General features: G+C 40.2%; 1 protein-coding gene across 1 annotated transcript in view; it reads left to right on the forward strand.

Annotated features, from left to right (window-relative positions):
* The window catches only part of ABI1 (abl-interactor 1), a gene marked incomplete at its 5' end in the record, with an annotated part of 55,084 nt that overhangs the window by 12,546 nt on the left and 17,292 nt on the right, over positions 1-25,246 (forward strand). Inside the window, 2 exons of the mRNA XM_008940349.1 lie at positions 12,850-13,026; positions 23,762-23,862. Of these exons, the coding sequence (XP_008938597.1) occupies positions 12,850-13,026; positions 23,762-23,862 (278 nt within the window). The remainder of the gene's footprint in view (positions 1-12,849; positions 13,027-23,761; positions 23,863-25,246) is intronic.

Raw genomic sequence — 25,246 nt, forward strand, 5'->3', positions numbered from 1 at the left:
CCGAAAAAAGAAGTTAGGTTTCTTGCAGGAGTCCGGTCACTCTTCATTGCGTTTGCAGCTGTCCAGTATTGCACAGGTCAGTGGCCAGTCACGCATGAGTCTGTGGTGGTTGTTACTGTGGAGCTGTAAGGCCGCCTCTTGCAACGCTGTGGTGCACTTCAGAGGCTTGTAACCCACTATGATGTTTGGAGCACCTTTACCAAGGCACCTTGGTGCACTTTCCTGAGTTAGCTGTAAACACTTCACTAGTCAGTATTTGTGAAGTGTATTTCTCACTTTTGCTTAAAGAGACATTTAGAGATGGCCGGCTGGTCTCTTTTCCAGCTATTCTCTTATGCCTGACAGTGTTTTGTTCTCTGCCTCCCCCACCCCAAACTTTGGGCTCAATTACTCTGAAGACAACATCTTGGAAACTACAGACTTCTGGATGCTTCTTTCCACAGGCTTCTTTCTGTGCATCATCCTCAATGGCTGACACTTCTCCCTGAGTGTTTGCAGTCTAGTTTAATCATTATGCTAGTAACTGCACAGTGGAAATGTCTAATTTCTGTACACATGATCAGTCTGACTGATGAATGTACTGTAATGGTGGTAGGTTATTGCATGCAGCATTAGGGACATAACAATATTATCCCCTCTGTGACTATGCACAAGACTTCTCTTCAAGACTTACACTGCCCTTCATCAGGGTGAAGCATTTGTGTTCAGGTGCACTTGCACAGGATGGAGCCAAGAACTTGTATGTTCTTGGACATGTATGCGCACGTACAAGTCTGAGGGGTGGTCCTGGAGGAGGGATGACTGGTGGCATGGTTTCTTCTAGGACCAGGGTCCTTTGCCAGAGTGGTCAGCTTTAGTCTAGGAAAGATTTGGCTCTGGAATGTTGTTGGTCAGTACAGAGTTAAGTGCTGCTAAGACTGTTGAGGCCACGTGGATGTTTCCAGCAGATGTGATCACAGTATTTCGTATAGTGGTTGTGGCCAAGAGTAGGAGCCTAAGCAAAGTCCATTTACAGAAACAATGTGCAACTTCCTCTTTTAGTTGTCTGTGGAAATTTAAAATGGCAATGAAGAAGAAGAGCAGCCTTACTGATTCCATCTCTGCCCTTTCCCTTCCTCTCCACCCTATTAAACCGTTAAATGTCATACATACTTCTTAGCTGGTTGTCTATCTTCTGCTTTTACTTAATATATCTCAAATTACAAGAATTCTGTATGACTCAGTCCAAAATAGTAACACAGTCTTATGAAATATGTGAGGGAATTTTTTTTCACTATCTTTTTTTTTTTTTTTGCTAGAATATCTTAATAGGGTTCCATGTGCAACACTGTGGAAAGTGGGATTTCAGAAAAAGTTTGAGCTGAGTGAAGTTCATGAAGCTTCTAAGCTTGTCCTCTTGTTGATGTACTGTCAGAAGGGATAGCTGGTTACTAAAGGAGTTTTGAGAAAGGGCAGTCTGGGTCAGAGTTGAACTGTCTCGTTGTATATTTGTCTTTGAAAACAAAAGTTAGGAGCTTGTCAGATCCTATCTGTTTTGATATTAAAGTGACATGGAAGAGCTCTTTGCTGCAGTAATATGCTGAAGGTAGTAGTATGGGTAGTGAGTTAACTGCAGAGTGCAGTAAGTGTACTGAAAACTTTGAAGTGGGGTCCATAGTGGTTAAGGGTTTTTCTTCCCATCTTATTTTACTGATAAAGCAAGCGGCCATTGCTGGTTGTCCTCTCACTTGAGTAGCACCTCATAGTGTTGCAACGAAGCTGTTTGCCAGAGACTTGCTTGCCTTGTACAAAAGCTTGAAAAAATCCAGAATTTAGTTCTCATCTGGAGAAAATGTGTTCAACCTTTGAACATCTAGGCAACAAAAGGAAGAGAGAAAGAAATATCATATGTGGTAAGCTGTGTGGCACTAAGCCAAGAGGGTTTGTGGTATAGATAACACAGCCTTTAGCTATCTGATGGCTGTTAAATTAATACTCATGAGTTACTCCTGGTGCAGTGCTGATCCTAAAAAAAACAGATTTCTCACTAGCTTATATCACTACCATCAAATGAGTTCTGATCAAAGAGATATAGAAATAACATTGTGCCTTGGATGATTTTTAGTCAAAACTATGTTGGCAGGTGGCTATAGGAGACTCAGCATCATTTCCATCCACATATACTGTCTCTGGTTTATGCCTTAGGGAAACAGTCTGTCGCAGGATTGTCAATCTTAGACAATTCATAGGCTCTCAGTTCAGATGGAGAAGAGGAGTACTTGGGAGAGGAGTTTTTGTGTGTATGTGTGGCTTTTGCTTGTGGTTTTTTGTTTTAGGAAAAGTACGTGCTTGAAAAATAATTTCAAAACTTTTCAAGTACATGTGACAGATCAGAATAGACTTTATGTAGGAATTTTATTATTCTTTAGCGTAATGATTATTTTGTGATATGCAATAAATCCACTATCCCAACTGTGTAAACAACCTTTCTTGTTGGAATTTTTTTTTTTTTTTGCTATTAGAGATGATAAAACATAGCACTAAAGAGGTGGTAAGTCAAAGTTAAGGCTATGTTAGCTTGCTTCTTTTTGGGTGTTTTACTGCCCACCTCCCAGTTTGAAGTGCCAAATTATAACTAAATGGGAGGGGTTTGTGGTGTGTGGGGTTTTTTTTGTTTGTTTGTGTTTTGTTTGTTTGTTTGTTTTTGTTCAGGAAAGAGCATTCTGGTTTGTCACTATTCCGACTTTATTGGTTCCTTACCTCAGACAGTTTCTGAAAAAGTTCAGACTTGTTCTGTTGAATTTATTTGTTTCATAGGCTTTTTTTTAGATGGCTTCCTTTTTAGCCACCTGCAGTGCTCTTTGCAATTGCACATGTTCATCTCCTATGAAGTTGCTTTTTTTGGCACACAAAATGCTTTTCATTCAACATACAGTTTTGTTCTGCTCCCATGGTGGTTCTTTAGTGAGTCCAAACTACTGAAGAAGCCATTTAATTTTTCCATGTCTGTCCTTGTGCTTTCCTTCAGTCAAGAATATATTTAGCTTTGTATGTTTTGTTTAATTCTAGACAAATGCATTGCTTCCAGTAAGGAAAAGAGACTCATTCAGCCACTTTAAAATGTTGAAACTCTCATGTGGGAGCTTGCATAAGCATATTTTGTTTCTTCTGAATTCTTTTTTAAATGAGCTACTCACATATGCATATCTTGAGGATTTCCAAAAAGAAATGTGGAGTGACTAAAATCTAATTTCAGGTACTGAAATACACTAACATACAGAGTTGGGATTTTGACTTTGCATAATCAAAAGCATTTATCTGCTTTTTGTGCTTTTGAAGATTGGGTATGAATGTAATGTGTTATGACTGTACATCCCAAATGTTGTTCTGTCAAAATCAATCAGTGGGATTGTACACTTGAAACACTTCCCTTCTTAAATGTCTTCTATTTTAAAGACTGGTTTAAATCAGCAGATTTTTGCCATTTTGGCTTGTGTTCAAATATAATCAATAAATCTTTGGTTCCATTTAGTTTTTTCCCCTGGAAACTTGTATTAGCAATGCAACTGGTGTTAGTTAATCCTTGAAATGTGTATTCAGTTCACTGTGTAGAACATCTGCGGCTCACTAGTGGAGAGGGGGTGTGTCTTGCTAGTTCCCTTAGCAGAATCCTGTCTTGGTGATGAGAAGGGCAGAGGGAGGACTGAGAAAGAGAACTGTCCTTCAAAAAGGTTTTTATTATACAGCATGAAACTCAAGTAGATGGTTAGCAGTTGCTAATTTGCCACACACTGTGGTTTGATCTGATGCAGAGCTGCATCTGTACTTCCTGCCCTGTGGTGGTGTGTGGTGTGCAGTCACAGCTGAATCTCCAACAAATACTAGAAAGTGTATTCTAGAGTGATCAGGGATTTTTTGTTAGGACAGGGAATAACATCATGAAAGCTACTTCTCCCTTCCCCTGCTCCCAGCTTTAGATGCTGAAAAGCCATAGACTTTAGGAGGCTGGTAGAAGATAATTGCAAATGATCTTCCCACCTCCCCTTTTCTGTCCTCCCACAGAGACCTACATTAACGGTACATTGTTTTATATCTGTTTCTGACGGAATTAAACTAGCAGCTAGATCTGAAAGACTAAAAAAAAAATAAAAAAAAAATAAAAAAAAAATAAAGTTAGGTAGAATGCAAAAACTCCTGTTGTACTTCCCATTGACATGTATCAGAGGTCATTGGAGGGACTGCTTTTTGTAAATGAGTAACGATCACAGTGCGCTTCCTTCTTACTGAAGCGTGTGTACGTTTGTGTTGCTCAGGCAGTTAATACCGGCAGTAGGGTTTGCCCAGACTCGGGCAGTATGATCCATAACTCCCTTTGGCATTTTCACTAGCACTAAAAGCAGCAGTGGAAGCTGCTTTACGGAGGAGTCCTGGTTATCCTTGGTGCCGTGTCTCACCCGGCTCAGAGCAGACAGCTACAGCAGCGCTGCCTGTACCTGCACCTGCCTACGCCCGCTCTCAGGGCTGCTGCGGGTGGGCAGCTCCCGGGAGCTGGCCCGAGCAGCCAAGCGACGCGCTCGGCGTAGCTCGGGAAGTCTGGTGGAGCCAGGAACAGAGCTGCAGTCTGCCGATTTCCCGGCTCCTGCTCCCCGCTGCAGGCTGAGCCCAGCGCCTCCCTTCGCTCGCTGCCGTCCCGGCAGACAGCCGCTCCTGCCTGAGGGGCCAGCTGCTGCAGCACTGCCTGACCTCCATGCTCCAGATGTTTGAAGTTCCATTTCCCTCATACTTACGTGGACTTCAGCATAAAGTGCTTCTACCGGTTCACCAGTGCAGCTGTGGGGGAGGGGAGGACTGCTGTCTTAACTGTTTTCTTTCCATAATGAGAGCCTCTTTAGAGTGGCTAAAAATCTCTTCCTCTGTAGAACTTAAGCTCCGTTTGCCTTCAGTTGCCAACTGCCAATATTCCCTCCCACATCTCTCTCTCTCTCCCTCTGTTCCCAAAGATACTCCTGCAGACCTTCCCTCCTTATGCTGTGTGTTGACATGATCTTCCTTTCAGTTGGGTAAGGTGGGGGGCAAGGGTTGGGGTTGTGATGAGGTGCCCTTGTATCTCTCCAAAAATGATCATCATTTATAGAGCCTAATTCTGGTGTCTTCCATAGCAGTTCTCGCATGTCCAGTTGGCACTAGGAAAGAAAAATCAGGCATGAACTCAAGTCTGGCTCTTGGACAAGTGAGATGGTTTCTTTGCTCTGATTCTTGTCCTAGAATCTCATGCACCTGCTCTCAGCCCCTCTGGTCTGTCTCCTTTCTCCACAGTTTCTCCAGTGGAATGTGTGACTAGATTTGCCAACAGGGTACTCTGGAAAGTATCTACATAAGCAATCCTTTAGTGGAACAGATCTTTTCCCTCTCCTTTTCAGTTCTGTTCTATAGGTATACGTGCCACTTCACAGATGGCGTTTTGGAAATTGGAGTCTTTTTGAGTCCAATTCTCAGTGAATCATAGTCTTTATTTTGGAAGAAATGCTTCCAGTTTCATAACAGCAAGAGGTCAGGCTATTTGTCTACAGCTAGTAAGCTTTAAGCCTTTTTCTCTACCTCTTGTTTTCAGCTTCTTGATTTCAATGAGGCTCATAAATTTTTTTCTTAATTTTTTTTCCCCCCCGTTTTTAAAGACACGTGAGTTTATTAACTCTTGAAAGTGCATGTTCGCTTGGTTGAAAATAATTTTTTGTTTTGCTAAGTGTGTCCTGCATGGACATTGGTAGAGATTAAGAAACATAATTCTGGACCAGGATGTGCTATCAACTGTGGGCATTGTTGTTTTACATTCTGCTCTTCTGAATTCTAAATCTATACAGAAACCTGTTCAGAGTAAATGGGATGCCTTTGGTATGCTACCTTCCCTCCTAACTGTTCTCATTTCCCAGGAAAAATACTTACATAAAGGTAGAAAATCTCTTGAAACCTTTGCTGAAACCTGGTCTCATTTATTCTGATGGTGATTGCTAGGAGACTCTGAGAAAATCTGCTAGTATATATAAAGAAAAAGACTTAGATTCTTAGGTCATGGGCTAGCTCAGGAGGTTTAAAGTATGTATAATCTGCTTTCAGACATAATTGAAGAATTCCAGTGATAACCTGTCAAAATAAAAAACCACAACTACCACTATTCAACCACCCCACCATTGCATGTTATTAGTAAAATGCACAGTTAATATTGTGGTTTTATATATAATAAAAAATATATGGTGCTTATGCATATAAATGTTAAAAATGTGTGTATTTACATATGTGTACCTCTGGAAATAGGATTTAGTATTTCTTTTTCCTGTGTTCCATCTAGTCCCTTTCCATCTCTGATGGTGAACATATTGTAAAGGCTGTGCAAGTTGCTGTATATGTGTTGATGGCCTGAGATCATTGTGTTAATCTGTAAAAGCTCTTGCTTGTGAACCCTCTCTGCAGGAAAAGGAAAGAGACATATCAGATTACATGAGACAAGGCTTATCTGGCTCTTCTAGCCTTTTACCTTAAGAGGCCTGGATTAACTGGGACTTCAGGAGATGAAGCTTTCTGGAGAGCCTGTCCTACTATTGTAACTTGTCTGTATGCTGAAGGGAATGTGTGAGAAACTTCTATCTATAAACCTTCAAGAAAACCTTGTTGATTTGCAGCTCTGGAAATACAACTCTTAAATCTATTTCAGTTGCCTCCTACATTTGCCAGCACCATATACAAAGCAAGCTTACAAGGTGAAACTTAGATGTCTAAATGCTTCAGAAGTGATAGGAGACCTGTCTTTCATGGTGCAGCTTCAGAAAGCGCAGCAGGAGATTGAGGATTCTCAGATGACAGGAGGCATTGCTGTTCAGGCAACTGACTTTTAGCCTTAGTGAAAATTGGATTGAAGGATTTTATGTGTGAAAAAATAAAGCCTTGAAATCCTTATATTCTTACAGAATTTGGTGAAATGAAAAAAAAAAAAAAACAACAAAAAAACCCACACACACACCAAAAAAAAAACAAAACAAAAACAAAAAAAACCACACCACCACCAAACCAAAAACCAACACAACCTCTTTTTAATTCTTTTCTAGTAATTAGTAACCACTGGCTTTCTTCTCTGAATTGACTGATAAGTTAACAGTGCTTTAGCAGACTTGATTCTGGTTGACCCCGCAAGGGGCTGTTAAAGATGTCCTGAATTCATGTTTTGTGGTAGGGTGGTAAAGAGAACCTTTCCCCTTTTTGCTGTGAAAGATAACTGGTGTAAAGGTTCTGGTATGGTACCTTTAGATGAAGATTTGTTCAAAGCTAATGGAGGTACTTGAATGTCACACAGCTGATGGCTAACTGGATATGATAAAAGGTTTTCTACCTTAGAGATAGAATTGGCCTTACCGGTCATAGATAACAGGGCAGTGCTTCTGTCAAAGTTTTTTTGCAGTTATTTTATGGGCTTCTCAGATGTTGGTTAACTTAAATGTTCATGATGAAGAACTAGAAAGGGGCAGCTGCCCAACAAACTACCTGGTTTTAATCTATAGCTGAGTTGGTGCAGACAGAGGTGGCTTTTTCAAACTATTTCTAGTGAATGGAATTGACAGTTTTCATTCCCAATGGCAATAAAGCCCCCTACCCTGGAGAAGATCCCTCCCCATGGGTTAAATGAGTGTGTGCATAATGGTAAAGAAGGGTGAGAAGTGCTGGTTGCATTGGTGCTCTGTTCTCTCCATCTCCAGGAAAGCCAGGCTTGCTTAGCACTTGGACTCTCCTGGGCAAGAGAGGGAAATAAATTATTTTATTTCTGAGGGTAAATTCTTGAGTTTCTTGAATGCTATCTTGTTGGGGATCAGACAATATATAAGCAAAAGTAATCAAAACAAATATTTAGTAACTTACACTTTTGTCAAGAGTTAATGAAAGATAAAATTTCTAACATTGTGTAGGCATCTAATTGTACATGATGTCTTAAAACCCCAGACTACACACTAGTGCTTTTTCATGCCTGATTTGCCTTAAACACATAATTGATCTTTTATGTAGAACATTTCTCTTGCAGTGTCAATATGTTCACATTTCCTTGTGTCAAGTATAATAAATTTTTCTTTTGTATATCCTTCACAAAATAACAGCATAAAATGGTGCTTTTCCTGAAGAGGTAAGCTGTCTGGTGACCTCACTAAAGCTGGGGATCTTATTATCCTTTCTACAGGTCAAACTGACCTCCTTGCAGGTAGCCTGTACAATGTGCATTGTCTAGGATCTCTTCAATGCTGTTATTCCATAAAGCATAACTAATTTCTTTTAAAAAGTCATATTAAATATACTTTCTGTATGGAAGTAGCAGTGGGATAAATCTGTGTTTCTAAGTCAGAGCAGGTTAATGTTCTCAGTATCAGATTTTTTTTCATTTCAGGGAAGCTTATTGTGTAAACTGTATAGCAAGACAATGAAATCTGCAGTTTTAGAGAATGACAGTAAGGGTTAATTTTAAAGCCGGGTCTAGGAACAAATTACAGAGAGTTGAGGGTTTGTTTTTGTTTTTGCTTTTTATTAATGGACAGTGAAAGCACCTTGGTGTTTATTTCCTAAATTATATTTCGTTTGGTTGACACTGCAGTTGATAATCTGCATGTATGAGCCTGGTAGCTTTTTGCAGCTTGCTGTTAGGATAGCTGTGCAGCACCATTCAGCACTTCTCCTGTCCTTCTGCCAGCTGCGTGCATGTGCTGTCACAGCTTTATTCTGGAGGAACTGGGGAGCAGCAGAGTAGGAGACTTGGAGTGGAGTTTTCCTGCACAATGCTTCTGGAGTATTGGATAATTTAACACAAGTCTAGAAGGTATTTGCTTGGTGTAAATCTGTGGTGTTATTGTAGTGACTTGTCTTATCCTTCAGGACAGTCTGAAGTTGGCAGTGCCTGGTTAGATGAGTTACTGTCATAGAGGTTTTGTTTGTTTGTTTGTTTGTTTTCCATTTTTTCCCCTGCTCTTTACCAGCTTTGCATGCATTTAGTGAGAGAAACAGTGGCTGTGTGAGTATCTAGCTCATAAATTTGAGTTGCGGAGGTTCAGGATTAAAAGGATTGTGAAAGCTTGAAGTTCCTCTATGTACTTTTTTTTTTTTCTTTCAATGTCCATATATATGTGGAGTTTACTAAAATATTTAGGTATCATCATATGAGCTTGGCTAAATGTCCTGCAATCTCCACTTCTTGTGAAGTGTTTGTCCTGGGATTGCACACTGCAGCACGAGTAGCACAGCACCTGCAGCACAGAAAAAGAAGAGAACAACTATTTGCTGCATCATTGCTGTGCTGCACTTGGCCTTGAGGCTACTGAGGAAGCAAACAGTTAAATTTTAACTCTACAGCCTGCTGATTAACTTTTTTTTTTTTTTTATATGGTTTGAAGCAGATAGTTATTGAAGGCAGCTAATCATTAACAGTTACTTCAACCTCCAAGTTTAATTTTGCTTCTGGGATTAGCTGGCATGGTCTCTAGCACCTGGTTATAATGGCAAAGGGATTTGTTTGATGGTTTAGTTTAAATTTGCTTCCCAAAGGAAATGTGTTGTACTTTTGCAATGGCTGTCTTTTCTCCCTCTTCTCCAGATCAGTACAGTGCTGGGCTTCTTCTTACTGGATTATTGGAGTCTAGGAGTGAGAATCCCATCCCTGTTCCCAAGTTTTTAAATTATGCTATGTATTTACGTTTCAGCATCCTTAAAGCTGGTCTGACTGCTAGCACTGTGTTAACAAAAACTAATTTGCCTTACTTTTTGTCTCTCCCTTTTTGATGTTCAGGGTTTGTGCATGAAATCACCAGCTAACGACTGCTTGGCTGTCTTTTTACCATATGAGACCAGACACTTCCTTACAGTTACAGGGGCCAAATGTGGCCAGAGCTTTTGAGAAGGGTCTAGTTTGGCTTTTACCTGGTATAGGTGGCTTGTCTTTCACAGGAATTAATTCTTTAGTTAACTCTTTAGCTATGCTATCCTGCTAAAAGTTGGCTGTGTTTTGTGTTTTTCTTTTGGAAGAGAAAAACATTGCCTGTGACTAAACAAACTTCAACATCAAGCAAATAGATATAAATAAAGCCACAGAAATTAACAACTGTTATGTGCTTTGTTGTGCATAATGATCACGTAACAATGACAAGCAGTCTTTATAGATCTAGAAACAGTAATTTCTTCTTGAAGAAGGAAGATGCTGTCTAGTAGCTGATGGGGCAGCCTGTTGCTCTGGGAAAAGCGTGTGGTGGGAGCCTTTGTTTTGCATAGGGGCAAAATGCAGCCTTGCATTTTTTTTTCCAGTGTCCCAGATGTGAGAAGAGTTGCAGGCTCATTTGCTTTGAACAGCGAATTGGTCTCTTGCACAGACATACTTGCGTGGCCTTCAGGGTGTACATATGTGCCCAAAGTTGCTGCCCTGCACTGTGGTACAGATAATCTTCTCTTTGCTTGGTTTACAGTACTGAAATCCATGGAGAGACTTTACAAATCACTGCTCTATATTTAATTTTGGATAAACTGCCTGGTATAATTAATATATGCTCTTTTCCTGTTCTAAGGTGTGGTTTTGTTTTGTTTTTTTTTTTTCCCCAAGAAAAAAAAAAAGGGGGTTCTTTCCAAGAATTTGTTGTAAGATTACTCAAGTCATTTTCCAAAGCATGTATGGTACAGCATCTGTTTCTGGAACTTGTTATTCTCTGCTCTGGTAATTTATGGAATTTTCATTGTTTATTGCAGGGAGGAAAAGTCAGTCTTTGTGGCCTACCTGCTAGGAGAAGATACCTCTTTGTACTGTGAAGGGTTTTGTTTTAATAAGTTTTTTCTTTTGACCTCAACATTAAGAGAACTCTTAACATAAAAATGTGGTTTTGTCTATCCACTGAACAGAAGAAGGATTTATTAGTAACAACAGATTGTGTTCCTGAGAATGAAGTAGAAGCATAGATTTATTTCAAGGGGCATAATAGTATTTTAAAATACCCTCTCTCAAAACATTTTTGATCTTACTGAAAGCAAATTAAAAGGCAGAACTAACATGTATATTAGTCTCTGAAAGCAAAAGAACAAATAATAGCTGGAGTTGAAGAAATACAGGTAGCCCTGTTCTGAAATCTTTACTCTGTCGTTTGTGAAATTGGCTGCCAGAGCAGACGTAGGTATAGTGGCTGATGTTTGGTACTGATGGTAGTGGTAAATGCTTGGTGTGTATAGGATTGCCTCATTTGGAAAGGTGCTTTTTATTCCTGACTTTGGGACTTTACAGAACATGACCATATAGAACAATAAAACTTGCTCCAAAGCTTTATTGGTATATTTAATTAACTTACTCTGAATAAGCTAATGCAGACATACACATTTAATGTCTTGCATTGCTCTGTAAAATCGCAACTCTTATTTCTGTGAAGATTCTGTGTGCTTCCAAAGTAAAAGAACCTTTTGCCGTTTTACAGGTTGTCTGTTACTTAGCTTTAAGCTGTGAAAACAAGCTTGCCTGATATCACTGCTTTTAGGCGCTTCTCCACTTGGCATTGCAGATTACAAGCAGGAACACATGTATCAAAGCTGTTAAGGAGGATTTTATTTCTTTCTGTACTTAAGAGAATTTATGATTTAATGTGTGCACCAGTTAATGAAAAAAATAGTTCAGTTGAAGGCATTTCATAGTGAACTCTGCTGGCTTTCCTAGAAATGGTAATTTCCTGGATGCTTACCTTTTATTTTATATCTTGCCTCATATAGAAGCAGAATGAAACATAAAGTAATTTTGTGCTTCATCTTTGACTCTACTTCACTAAACAAAACCTTGCATAACACAACATCCATTTTAGATTAGGCCATTTCTAGAGATGTACCCAAGTGAGTACTCATAGACAAGTTTTTCTTTCTTTCTGAAGATTGACTCTGTTTCTATGATAATCTGTCCAGGAGGAATGGGTGTTTACAGACTGAGAATTATGTTCCGTAGTGGAAAAAGTGGTGTCATGATTGGTTTTGTTAAGTCACTTAGAGTGATTGCGTTTGTCAGATACCATCTCCTGCAATGAGATCCTGAGGTTCTAGTAGGTATCTAAACCAGTAAATTCAACCCCTGAATCTTGAAATGGGCTTCCTAGAGGTGGGACTTCCTATGTCATCTGATGCTTGATTTGTACTTGTTCTCTTTCAGCTAAGGTTTAAGTAATGGTTATGTTGCATATACAAGCATGTCTCTTATGTGAAGCTTAGTTTGATTCTTCAGACTGCTGGACTGACCTTTGTCTCTTAGTATTTCCTAATAAAATGATGGAGTTCAGCATATTTTGTATTTCTTTACTTACATCTTTCAGGCGCTGTTTTATTCTTCTAATAAAGCTGTTATAAACAGTCTGACTGAAACTAGCCTCAGTGCTGAAGTTAGTCCTTCTCTGTGCAGACTCTTACTCTGATATGCATTGATGGCTTTGCTGAAAGAAATTACTGTACAGATTTCCCAAGCTTAGTGCCCCTCTGGGGCTGCAGGCAAATTGCTCAGCTTGTCTGTCCTGGTTTCCCAGCTGTGGAGCTGGAATCATTTATTACTCGTGTCAGTCATAAGACCACTGAGTTAATCTGCAAGGACTGTATCTGCATAGCGTCTTTAGAGTGTCAAAGCAGTAATATATAATTGTAATTTCATTATTAGTATTGGTTATTTCATTAAAGTGTAATTTTCAAACAATGTTCATGTAGATTTTCGTCAATAAACTGGCATCCTTCCAGCAGCCTTAACTCAGTTCAGACTTCTCACCTAATTGTGAAGCCTAAACGGCTACATAGCTCTGTAAACAGCAAATGCCTAAAGAAACCCATACTTTCTTGTTTTTAATCTAGACTGTGGACATCCATAAAGAAAAGGTGGCTCGCAGAGAGATAGGCATTTTGACGACCAATAAGAACACATCAAGAACTCACAAAATTATAGCGCCAGCGAACATGGAGCGTCCTGTAAGGTATATTCGAAAACCTATAGACTACACGGTGCTGGATGATGTTGGCCATGGCGTAAAGGTAAGAATACCTGGACCCTTGAGGGCTCCAAGTAATACAGACCAGGAGATAGGGTTGGGGCAGAATGTTGCTGACACTAAAATGTTCAGTTCATTTATGGTAAGAAGGATTATGGGTTTGGTATGCTCCCATGTACAAGCATTTCAGTGTTTTGCTTTGTAGAGAGGGGGTTTCTGAGCAATGTTTGCCATAACCTTGTGACTGTCAGTGGTAGTCACAGTGTCTGGAAGTAATGGCTTATGATCTCAGGCTAATTGTCTGAAAAGCCATGACTGACTTTGAAAATTATCACTCCTTCCTCCTCTGATTAAATTGTTTCTGCCACTCCCTTTATTTCCTTTCTTGAGGAAAATAAAGTCATCTGTTACGGGGAAACTGGCTGGTAGGGTGGGTTTTTTTGTTGGGGTTTTTTGGAGGGTGATGAGGAGAAAGGAGGTCAGCTAGTTAGCATTTAAATCTCAATGGCACTTGACATCTCATTCCCATTTGTGCTTTTGTAAAGCCTCATTCTCCTTTTTCTATAAATAAAAGCCTTCGTAAATTAATGTCTACCTCCCTTGAAATGGTCATAGTTGAAGTGAATCAGTATAACACCCTTTTCTTCCTGGACATCTTTTTATAAAAAATAGCTCTGTATCCCCCTAGAGCAGGCCTTCCAGGTACATCCCTTGAATGACATTACAAAAATTTTATTCAATATCTGTGTATCCTCTAAAGCCTGATGGACTCTGGTCAGTCAGTTGTACAGTTAGATCAGCCCATCATGTGCCCTTGGAATTGCTGAGCTCTTGAGAAATAGATCTTTCAGAATTACTTGACAGACAGTGCCAGGGTACCTCCTGCTTCATAGTGAGCCTCCAACACAAGTTAGAAAGCAGTTCTATACCATGACAGCTGTAGGCTACGAATTAATTTACTGACTTTGGACAACTTTATTTTTTGTTTTGTTTGTAGCTCAACCTGTAATTCTTAGGGTTGTTTTACACTAATATTTTGAACTAGAGTGGATGAAGCACAATCCTGCGTAGAAACCTGAAAAACATGCCCTGAATTGCTGTAAAACAGAAACACTGGGGTCAGAGAAACTTATAATTTTTCAGTACAGTCTTTGCATTTGAGGAGAGAGTTCTGTGAATCAAGAATACAGGAATCCACAAATTCAACATCAGGATATTGGTTTCTGCATTTAATTGCTTCAGGGATCAAGTGCTACAGAAGACTTCTGAAAAGTAGTTTACTGTTATTCTCTGAAGTTGATGCTTTCCTGACTGACTTGTGTTGTGCAGGCTCAAAACAGGTTGCTTGATCCATAAACGCTGAAGTTTGGTAAGGTCTAGCAGTTGTGTTTTCCAAGATGACTGTTTGCTCTGAAGAGTGCTGGTCTTTATTTCTTTTAATGAATTTATTTCTTTTAATGAAGTCTTCATTTCTATTAATGTGACCCTGTTTGTTTAGGGGGTGGAAATGATGTGCTGTTTACCTATTCCTAGGCAGCTTTTATGGAACATGTTTAGTAAGTTTTTTTAACTAGTGGTTTAATTCTATATTGAAAACTTGATTTGTTTAGAGGTAAAATAGCTTCCAGTAGTAACTAAATTATCAACTCATTACAAGTCAACTACAAATTGTCTCTTGCTGTTGTTTCTTTATTGATTTGCATAAGTCTGTCTTAAAAATGGAAGGCATGAAACAGTAGAAAAGCGATGCTGATATTTTCTGTGTAGACTTTTTACATAAATGAAAGAAGCAGTCAGGCCTCATGTCTGTAGGTCAAGATGGCTGTCACTCATTCAGCACTTTCACTAGTGTTGACATTCTCTGGGCACACCGCTGAGGAGGGTGGGCAGCAGTAGTGAATGGCAGAATTAAATGCCTCAGCCATCGTGCTTCTTCCGAGGTGGTGACAAAGGTCACAGCGCTGAAGGGAGTCGCTCGCTTTGACTGCAAACGTCGCAAGTGTTCTTCCAAGAAAATCAAACCAAAACAGCTTAAAATGGATCAGGTCCTGTTGGAAGTCAGCACAAATAATGGATGATGCTGAGCATCTGAGTTGTCTCTTGAACATACAGATTTGGGGGAAGCATAGAATAAATTGAATTACAGACTTTGTCTTGTCCAGAATAATCTTAGAAGGTGCTTCAAACTCTGTAAGTCTTATTTTCTGGACCAAAGATTTCATCCCAAGTTGGACAACAGCACGTCCTATCAGACCTTAGAAACCTTTTTTTCGGTTTTTTTTTTTTTTTTCTCTTTCTTTTTTTCTTCTCTAGAGTTGAGTTCTGCCTAGAGCAATTCTCAATTTGACTAAGTTGCAGGTCCTCGAATGTGTTTTGCTGTGGCCACTGTCAATAAAATACAGTACAACACATACATTGACATTTAAGTATTAAATAAAAATTAGGCAACACTTAGAAATCCATAGATGACAATTTAAGTTAATGGGACTCTGGTAGAGGATTTGACAAAGAAACAGAACGGAAAAACATAAGGAAGAGGAGTCAAAGATGTAGGCTGAATTACAGTCTGGTTTTGCTTTTACTTTATGAAGTACTGATCATAGGAAAAATGTCATTAAAATATACAATATGTGTAAAGGGGTGATCCTGAATTGCTTTCTATAAAAAATGTAAATAAAAACACTGTCTCACAGGACTTAAAAAGAAAACCACAAATAAGCAAAATAACAACAAAGAGAAAAAAAAAAGGCAAAACCAAACAGGTAGATAGGTAATCCTCAGAATGAATACAATCATAGAATGTTTTAGGCTGAAAGAGAACTCCAGAAGTCATCTGGTCCAACCTGTCTACACAAGTAGGGACATCTCTACCTAGATCAGGATGCTCAGAGCCTCATGAAGCCTGACCTTGAATTCCCCCCCAGGGATTTCAGGCACAGGGCTTCCACCACCTCTTTAGGCAGCCAATTCCAATGATCTATTACCCTTACATTTGAGAACTTTTTTCTAATACTCAGTCTAAATCTATCCTTTCCTAGTCTAAATCCATTACTCCTTGTCCTATCATTACAAACCCTTTTGAATAGTCCCTCCCCTGGCCTCATGCAGGCCCCTCTCAGGTACTGGAAGGTCGCTATAGGGTCCCCCCGGAGCCTTCTCGTCTTCAGACTGAACAGCCCCAAATCCCTCAGCCTGTCCTCACAGGAGAGATGCTTCATTCCCCTGATCATTTTGGTGGCCCTGCTCTGGACTCACTCCAACATGTCTACATCCTTCTAGTGCTGGGGGCTGCAGAGCTGGACACAGGACTCCAGGTGAGGTCTGACCAGGGCAGAGCAGAGTGGCAGGACCCCCTCTCTCCATCTGCTGGCCACAGTTCTTTTGATGCAGCCCAGGATTCGATTGGCCTTCTGGGCTGCTGCTGCACATTGGTGGCTCAAATAATGTCTTCCCCTGTACATTCACCATCTAAGCACATGCAGAAACACCTCCTGTGTATGCTCACGGCTCATTTTCTTTATGTATCTTTCTGATGCTTCACATGGCTCTGCAAAAGGGTTGCATAGGCCATGGAGAAGGGTTCTACCTTCCTCCCTCTGTCGTACACGCAGCAGTTGCTGTAGGGGCAGGTGATGGGAGTAGGGGTAGCATTGATGGTAAGTAGCTGCTCTCTGTATAGCAGGTCTCCTCCCGGATGGGAGATACTTGCAAGGCAGTGCTGTTTCCTCCTCGAGAAGCTTCCTGGTGCAAAAGCTTTCGTAGAGCATCCTAGGATCACAGAGGTGCTTTCTACTCCAGCCTGAAAGCTTCATGGCAGCCTACAGGCAGCTGCTCCACTCCCTGCCGCTTCCTTTTGCAGGGGTAGATACAGATAAATTCTCCAGAAGGAGAAAAGCTGTGTTTTTTTGTGGGTGGTTGTTTTTTGTTTTGTTTTGTTTTTTAAATACATGTGCCTATGAAGCTAAGGCTGGGCTCAGTCTAAATGAAGACAGCTTTTAAAGTTGGTTTGCTAGTGAGAAGGCTTTCCCTTGCAACACAACTATGATGTGTAGATGTCTCCAAGAAACACACAGGCAAGCATTTTTGCCAGTCTGTTAAGTAGTTGCTCAGCTGTCACCCTCTGGGGATAGGGGAATGTAGCTGAAGTCATTCTTGGTAAATAAGAGTAACTGTTGAGATGTGAGAGCCTACCTTCTTGTGTAAGCTTGGTTTAAAATCATCAGCAGAGGCTACTTCAACATTTCCTTCCTTCTCTTCCCCTTGTTTTGTGAGAGGGGTTTGAAATAGCATGCCAACAAATAAACAGGTCAAATATCATTACTCATACAGAAAATTCTCAGTTTAACAGGGGGGAGAATGGAAGGGGAGGCTTGGAAAGTTTGGAAGCTGCTTTAAAAGCCCTGAAGTTGGCCTTTGAATTTATTATAGTCTGTTTGTGGTTTTTTTTGTTTTTTTTTTTTCAAACAGGAGCAGGTAGAATTGCAGCAATTTGTAAAATGGCAGTTAAGTAAGAAATTGAAGTGATGCCTTATGGTAAAGTCAGATAAAATGTTGAATACATGCTAAATTGAAATGCCTAATAGCTGTAACTGGATCAAGTTTGTTTTATGGAGCTCATAATTCTTTAAAACCAAACTTGATTGTTTATGAAGATTGATCACTTTTTCCAGCTTTCATTTAAGAAAAAAAAAATTGGAATTTCATAACTGCATTTCAGTGCATTAAAACTGTAAGAAGCTTTCTAGCCCAGAAAGTCAAACAGGAGTTAAGCATTCAGAAATATTTCTCAGGCAAATGGAATTTGGAAGGACTCTCTTAAAGCAGGGATTGGGCCAAAACTTACCAAATACTAGGCTTAGAGAAGGGAGCCTTGCTCTTACCCTGGTTACGCTTCTCAGCTAGCCCCACTCACCTCCAGTCCTCATGTGCATATCTGTGTCAGTGCTAAACAAAAATGCAGATGAGATGCTCATGTGAGGGTGGAAGGCTACCTAATAGTGCCTGCATCCCCTTTAGGATAAGACCTTTTATGTGTTAGCCACTTGAGTATTAACTTTTAAATAATTCACTGTAATAAACTCAAAGTGAGATAGGGACCCTGAACTGGAGCTTTTGCTGCCTTTATCCCTCTGTTAGCCTCTGTCAGACACTCGGGCTTCAAAGGATGTCCTGTTGCAAATTTCATTCATGTCACATCGTCCCTTTGTGCATATTGCTGTAGGGTAAAGAATGCTTCTCTGGGGGAAAAAGTAACTCTTCCTGTTGCCAGCTCTAATGGCTGTTGTGAGCGTTGGCACTGTGTACATTTCACAGGGCACTTGCTACTGGAAGTTCAGGAGCGTGAGTAGCGTCATCTGATACAACGTAGGTTTCAAGCCTTCCTGCCTGCAAAGAAAACTCAAAACTATGAGGCCTCTTTTATTTACTAATTTTGAAAAGAAAGTGGAGTTTCTTTTTTGTTTGTTTTTACATGAAACGGATTGTAGCTAGATTCAAGGTTACCAACACAAAAGAATTACAAAATCTGGAAGTATTTGAAGTCAGGAATCTGGGTATCTTTCTTTGAACAAGACTCCTGAGTGCTGAGGGAACAAAATAAGTTTATCTATCATCCCTGAGCAAATTTTTGTATGTTAATAGCAGTTTAATATGTAAAAACGTTTTAAAGTCAAATGTGACTTGAAAATTTTTGCCTGCTTGGTTTGGAACTAAAATGTGAGTTAAAGGAGAGAGAAGCAATATTGACAAGCTACATCTGGTTACTGTTAACAGGTTGCAGGTAATACTGGCAGAGGTTATAGTTAAAAGTGAAAGGTAAAATTTCACTGAAGAGAGACTTACCTCCTCATGTTCAATTTTGGAAAGTAGTATTGATTTGGAACCTAATTTTTTTCTCAAAATAATCTGCCCTACAACAGAGTGTAAGGAAAGGAAGAGTAAAAAAACGCTTCTGACCCTTTCTGATATGGGAATTGAAACACAGGAATGATTTCCTTTAAAACTGCACAGAACAAGCAGACTTTGCAGAACTGGCAAAAGTGTGTTCCCCTGGGTGTCTGACACCCACGTCCAGTCTGCCTTCTGAAAAACATCTTCGATTACATGTTTGCCCTAAGTCCATATCCTGATTTCTGCAAGGAAACTGTGTTCTAGATGTGGTGCTTTGCTGTATCCTTTTCTCGGGCATCCCGTACCTTCAGGTACAAGTACCATTCCAGCTGCGTTTCTTGCTCTTACTGTGTTATCTTGTGGTACTCCAGAATTGCTACACTGATGAGTGCAAAGGCAATCTTGTGCAAAAGTCCACGAGGATAGCTGTGGGGCAGTTGAATTGCCTAGCTGCAGATGCATAATAGCACTTTAAAAGGTCTTATGGCCAGCTTCCTTTCCAGAGGGATGTCTCAGATAATTCACCCTTGATGAATAAAGGAAATACCCTTTAGAGTAAAAGAGGAGGTTGACTAAAGAGTCGAGAGCAATCATGGTTTTTTTTTTCTGTTGTAGTCGATGACTGTGATTACTGGTCAAAGGTAATCTAAGGCTGGTTATGGCTTTTACAGAGCATACATATTGAAGTTTTGTTTGCCAGATTAGATACAGATTAGACTGGTGCAATTTTTAAACCTTTGTTTCCATTGATCAGCATTTGGATGACCTTTAATGATGGCTTTCAGTGATCCTAGGTATGGCAGGATATAGAGTGAGACTGGCCCTTGACATTCAGGAGTTGGAGAAAGTGAGCGACATACAGCACTGGAAGTGTAACCAACCTGCACAGGGGTTTGAAGTTCCTGCAGTCTGAAATGGAGAGTTCGTAGCCGAAATGTGCAGGAGAGATGTCAGTGCGACAAGGATTTTGTTCCTGTGTACAAGCAGCCTTTTGTATTTCTGTGCTTGTAGATATGTTTGCTCACGTAAATTATTTGTGTGCAATGTCCCTCGCCCTAGTTTTTGAAACAGAGTTTATACAGTTCATTGGTCGGCTTGCTCTCCCACACTGTCAAAAGCCTGTGGATGTGCTGCTGCCCTAGCTGTGATCTTTTGGAAATTCAGAAAGGTTGACTCCTATTTCTCGAATCTGAGACTGTGGTTTCTTTCTCTTAATTTTGTGACAACCCTTAAAACTTTATCCAGGACTGCCACATGCTCAGCGAATATTCCCTCCGAAGGCAAAATTGCTTTGCTTCCTTCTTTAAAACATCTCTCTATGATGTGTGCAAGAAACCTGAACCAACAGTGCTGCTTACCACTCTGTCTTGTTTCTGATCAAGGAACATCCTGATCTGTCTAGTTCTCTGCCTTGGTATCGCAAGCGTTCCCAGCAAGCCTACACACTGTGTTTTTGTGTATGTCAGCCAGGATGCTGGTATCTGGCTGGGAACTGTCTCCTGTGTGTACAGCAGTACAATTAGTGGGAAGAGAAGGGAGTAATGTTCCTTCCGCTTCTGCAGGAGTTCTCAGTGCTGCTCTTCATTTGTCTAAGCTTCTTTCCTTTTGCACCTCCTAGCTCTTACTGTATAGATCTCTTGCAGAACAGGCTCTTCCCTCTTCAAGCTGTGAACCTTATGCATGCTGCTGCTTCCCTTCATGCCCTGCATTTCCTTCCTGGCTGACTAACCTTCTCACTCATCCGGCAGTTGGTGATGGTCATGTTCTGCCAACTGTCAGAGGCATTTGTAGAGAGATGCTTGAACCTGTATTAAACATGTACGTGTTTTTCCTTTTGGTTTTCTGCTGTCTTTTTTTCCCAGTTTTTCTTAAAATTGTAATGAGTCTAGACCCTGCTTCCTAAATTATTCCCAGTTCCAAGCAATATTTTTAATTGCTTAGAAAGCACTATATTTGGTTTTCAGACCAAGAAATGCAGCAAGGTTGACCTCATAAGCTCAGCCAATAAATACAAGAAAATGTCTTCTGCTAATTAATTAGCATATTAACTGTGATTAAATGGCCATATGGTTCATCTTGCTTCAATTCATTTGCTTTCCTCCCTTAGTTCTGTCTTCTGGATCAGGAGTTCCTCTCCCATAAGAAACCCTGTTCCTTCTAGAAAGCAGTATCACAATAGTTACTAATTCTTCTGCACAATAAAGAAGTGTATGTATCTGTGTACTATTTATCCGAGCAAAAGGGATGAAGCTCACCTGATACAGTGGCAGATATGAATAAAGGTCAAGAGCTGTTGGACTTCAGATATATGTCTAGTATGTTAAGTAGTACTTAGCAGTAGAAAGGTTTGAAATAAGGTGAAGATTACTGAGTCATTGCTAGATGTGGGTATTCATATTGTCACTGCAGTGGAGGCAGAATGCAACGGTGATTAAGGAGGAGGTGGAAAAGCTCAGTGTAAGTGCTGAGTGGCAGCTGAGGAATGTGAGTGCTGAGGAAGCTTTTTGGCTTTATATTTTTGAGGCAGGCAAATTTAGTACTAGGGGCTGGGTAAGAAACCATGCCACCCTTTCTTTTAAGCCTTTAAAAGGTTTTTTGTCTATGTCTGCTAGGGCCGGATGAGACCAAGAGTTTTTACTTTTTGGTGTCTTAGCAAATTCCTGGTATTATGCCACTGCCCTTGGCAGCTAGTGTAGTAAGGGGAAGGGTCACATGCTCCTGTGAGAGGATAAAGCAAATTTCATTGCTAAAAGCCTGTTTCAAAAATATAATACTTGAGAGACTACTCCTGGCTTCCTGGAAACTGAGCCTTCGTGTTTAACCAGGAAATAAGTGTGTGGGGACAGAAGTGGTTTCAGTGCTTTATTTCTGCCACTGCTGATGAACCTCTGCACAAACTGGGAGTGCATGGGATGACCTTTGAATTTATTTACCACAGCTTTTTTTTTTTTACCACTTAATTTTTCATTTGAATTTTGGAGCAGGTTTTGTGGTTCTGTTCTTGTAATACAAATAACTTAAAGGCAGTGGCTTTAAACCTATTTTGGTTTGTAAAGCCCAGATGTTTTTTTCAGTGGTTTTGCAAAGCCTGTCAGAAATCACACGTGTAGACATTGCTGTATAGCATGTTTTAAGTGTTTTTTTTCCCTGAGTTCATGGATGCCTTTAAACTGGTCTGTTTCTTGGAAGAGGAGAAGGTGCAAACCACAATTTGAAAAGTTGTGCATTAGGAGGCTCGCTATAGAAGTGGCAGTTCATTCCCAAACAACTTCAAAAAAATCATTGGGATTATTTTATGTTCTGGGGGATCGTTAGCTTGTTTTTTGTTTGTTTGTTTGTTTGTTTTTTAATTGCTGAAACTAATACTTTTCCCCATTCAAAAAACACGAGTCTTCCCCCGGCCTCCCCAAGAACTTAAAATTTTACATTGGTTTTCCTTTTGAGGCCAAGTTTTCAAAAATTTTTTTTTCCTCTGCAAAAGGCTGTAAAAAAAAAAAAATACAGTGTAGTCATATAATGACTTGATTCTAAGAACTAAAATTGCAAAATAACAATCATTAGCGAATTGCCAGCAGTTTTGAGCAGCCAGCACTCTGCTAGCTTGAATCAGATTCCAGTCAATAAACGAGAGTTGAAAGGCGCTGCTGCTCATCCTGTTTGAGAACTCTGTTTTCTTTATTTACCATTCGATGCAGCAGCTAGGATTTCTTCCAAACATGAAGGTCGAGTATCAAAACAACGGGCAAGTCTGTTCCGCGCTGTGTAGCTGAAACTGTGGGTTTGCGGACAAATCGGTAAGCGCGTGTTGCCATTGCAACAGCATCGCTTGGAGTTCGGACTTGGATGGTCAGCAAAGGGCTTCTAAACCCTCTGCTGCCCATGAGGAGCCTGGCAGAGAAATCTGGCAAAGCGTAGCTCAAGTTAGTTTTGACACAAGTATTTTCCCTGTGGTTGCATAGACACAGAACTTCCAATGCCTAAGTCAGCCAGTAAAATCTCCATTAGTGTACTGGGATGTAGCTAGTTATCAGTAGACACAAATGACTTTTTAAAAATGTGATTATCTGTAGTTTAACCTGTCCTATCATTTGTGATGGATCTGCCATTAATTTCTACCTTTTTCCCCCCTTTTTTGCCAACGTTAAGTGGCTAAAAGCCAAGGTAAGAAGTGTTATTTCTCCTTTGACCCACAGTGCCTCACGTGACTGATAGTAGGGGCTGCAGAGCCATTAAAACTGAAAACTAGCGCGCTCTTATGCTCTCCTCTGCTTTCCATAGGATATTTAGATTAAACATGCTATACCTATATTTTTTTTAATTTACACCATTTAGCGTGTGTCAATATATCTGTGATACATTGACATTTGCATTTATACATAGATACATTACTTTCTCTAACACATGTAGTGCTTCGCTCTGAATTCAGTAGATGCCTTGATTCCCTTCACTTACATTATTTTTGCTGGAGACTTCCCAGACAACCTGAATGACTCTGCTAGTCAAATAGCAGGGTCAAATTGAGAAATTCTGGGTCCATGCTGACTGTGTTGTACTGTCAGTGTTAAAGTTTGATTTAAATTATGAACACCCGAATGGAGATGAATGGAAATGTGGCGCCCCTTTAAAGAAAAGAGGGTGTGTGCATGAACCTGCCAATTGCCTACCTTTCTGATGTCTGTTGTAAATTAATAGCAAAAATAACGTTAAGCTTGTATTTAGACTCCTCGTATTTACTGATGTCTGTCTTGCGTGTAGCTGAAAACTTGCTCTTTGGCGGCTGTCTGGGAAATCTCACTTCATATTCTTAAACTTCAAAAAAAAACCCAAACAACTGTCAATAATAGAGCTGCTTTGTTATATAAATAATATCATGTTTTCCCTTATTTCAGCATGGAAATAACCAGCCTGCAAGAACTGGCACCTTGTCAAGAACAAATCCGCCTACACAAAAACCACCAAGTCCTCCCATGTCAGGCCGGGGAACTCTGGGGTAAGAATAAAGACTACTTGGTCCCTCCTGTATAATACAAAGTTCTAATCATGCCAGTGTTGGTGTTTCTTAAATATGTGGATAGATGGCAACCTGATTGCCTCGAGCAGGAAAACACAATTACCTTTTTTGTATAAACCCTTTCAGCTACATTGACTCTTATTTTCGTGATGACCTTTTGAAAGAATGTTTTTTCATGGGAGAAGGATTTATTAGAGATACGGGTAAATGATGAGCCTGTTGTTACTCCTGAATTTTGGGGAGGAATCCTTAGTGGCACAAAAGAATATCCTAAGATTTTAAGTTCAGTGGGGGAAATACTTCATTGTTAAAGTTTTTATCTACTTGTTTCTCAATATCATAAGAGGTATGAAATGGCTGTTGGTGCCGTATTTGATGCATTACCTCAGCAAAGTTTGTGTCATTGTGAAAGCATATTGGCAGCATTGATTCTCACAGGCTTATGTGATTTTATTTTTATGCTTAAATGAGGAAGGATTTTGCTATTTCCAAGTTAAACTGTGACCAGAGTTTCCTGCTGTGGCATCTGTTTTGCTGCTGTGGACCTGTGGGGAGTGAAGTCTGCTTATCTTGGTGTGCCAGCAAGTAGTTGTCGCTAGAGACCAAAACATTAATACTTGAGAAGCTCAGAGCACATGCCAAAAACTTAGTTTTGTCTGTGCAACATCTTCCAAAAGGCATCTCAAACAAGACCTTCTAACTATTTGTCACTGCTCAGTATTTCCTTTATGCTGTGGGGGACTGAGGCACTGTAAAGCTGGCTGGCATGGTTGCTTTGGCTTCAGGTTTATTGGCTGGGAGAGGTGGGGAGCTGGAAGAATGAGAAATAGTGAGACAGAACAGGATGGGGATCAGGAGCAATGGTCAAAGAAAATGAGAAGCAACAAATCCTTTTGACAAAGACAGTGATTTAATTTTTTTTTTTTTAATCCCGATTTGATGCTTTGCTGCTACAAGGATGGCAGTGTTTGTTGAGTATTCCGCAGAGAAATTACCCTAGAGGTTTCCTCAGCATGTTTTGTGAAAATTCCCATTGCTCAAGGGCATGCAATCAGTATTCCAATTGTCTCTCTTATCCCAGCTGAGAAGGAGTTGTTTATCAGCACTGGGAAGCTGGGTAGTGCTTTTGTGTCCTCTTGGACATTTACTAGTGAAACAGCAGCGTTGATGTAGTGGTGAGCTGTCTCTCTCTAATGCTCCCACGTGAACAAGCCCGAGCTGTTTGGTTGCCTTAGCTGATGCCTGATAAGGATTAATCAGCTGAATGTCATTTCCAGATGAGCTTGACAAGAGGCAGCAGTTGGCTGAGGGGGAGGAATAATGTGGGCTCCTAACACAGATTTCTATCTGCCCTTCTTGTTCA

Source organism: Merops nubicus, unplaced genomic scaffold (assembly GCF_000691845.1).
Source record: "Merops nubicus isolate BGI_N331 unplaced genomic scaffold, ASM69184v1 scaffold625, whole genome shotgun sequence".
Lineage (NCBI taxonomy): Eukaryota > Metazoa > Chordata > Aves > Coraciiformes > Meropidae > Merops > Merops nubicus.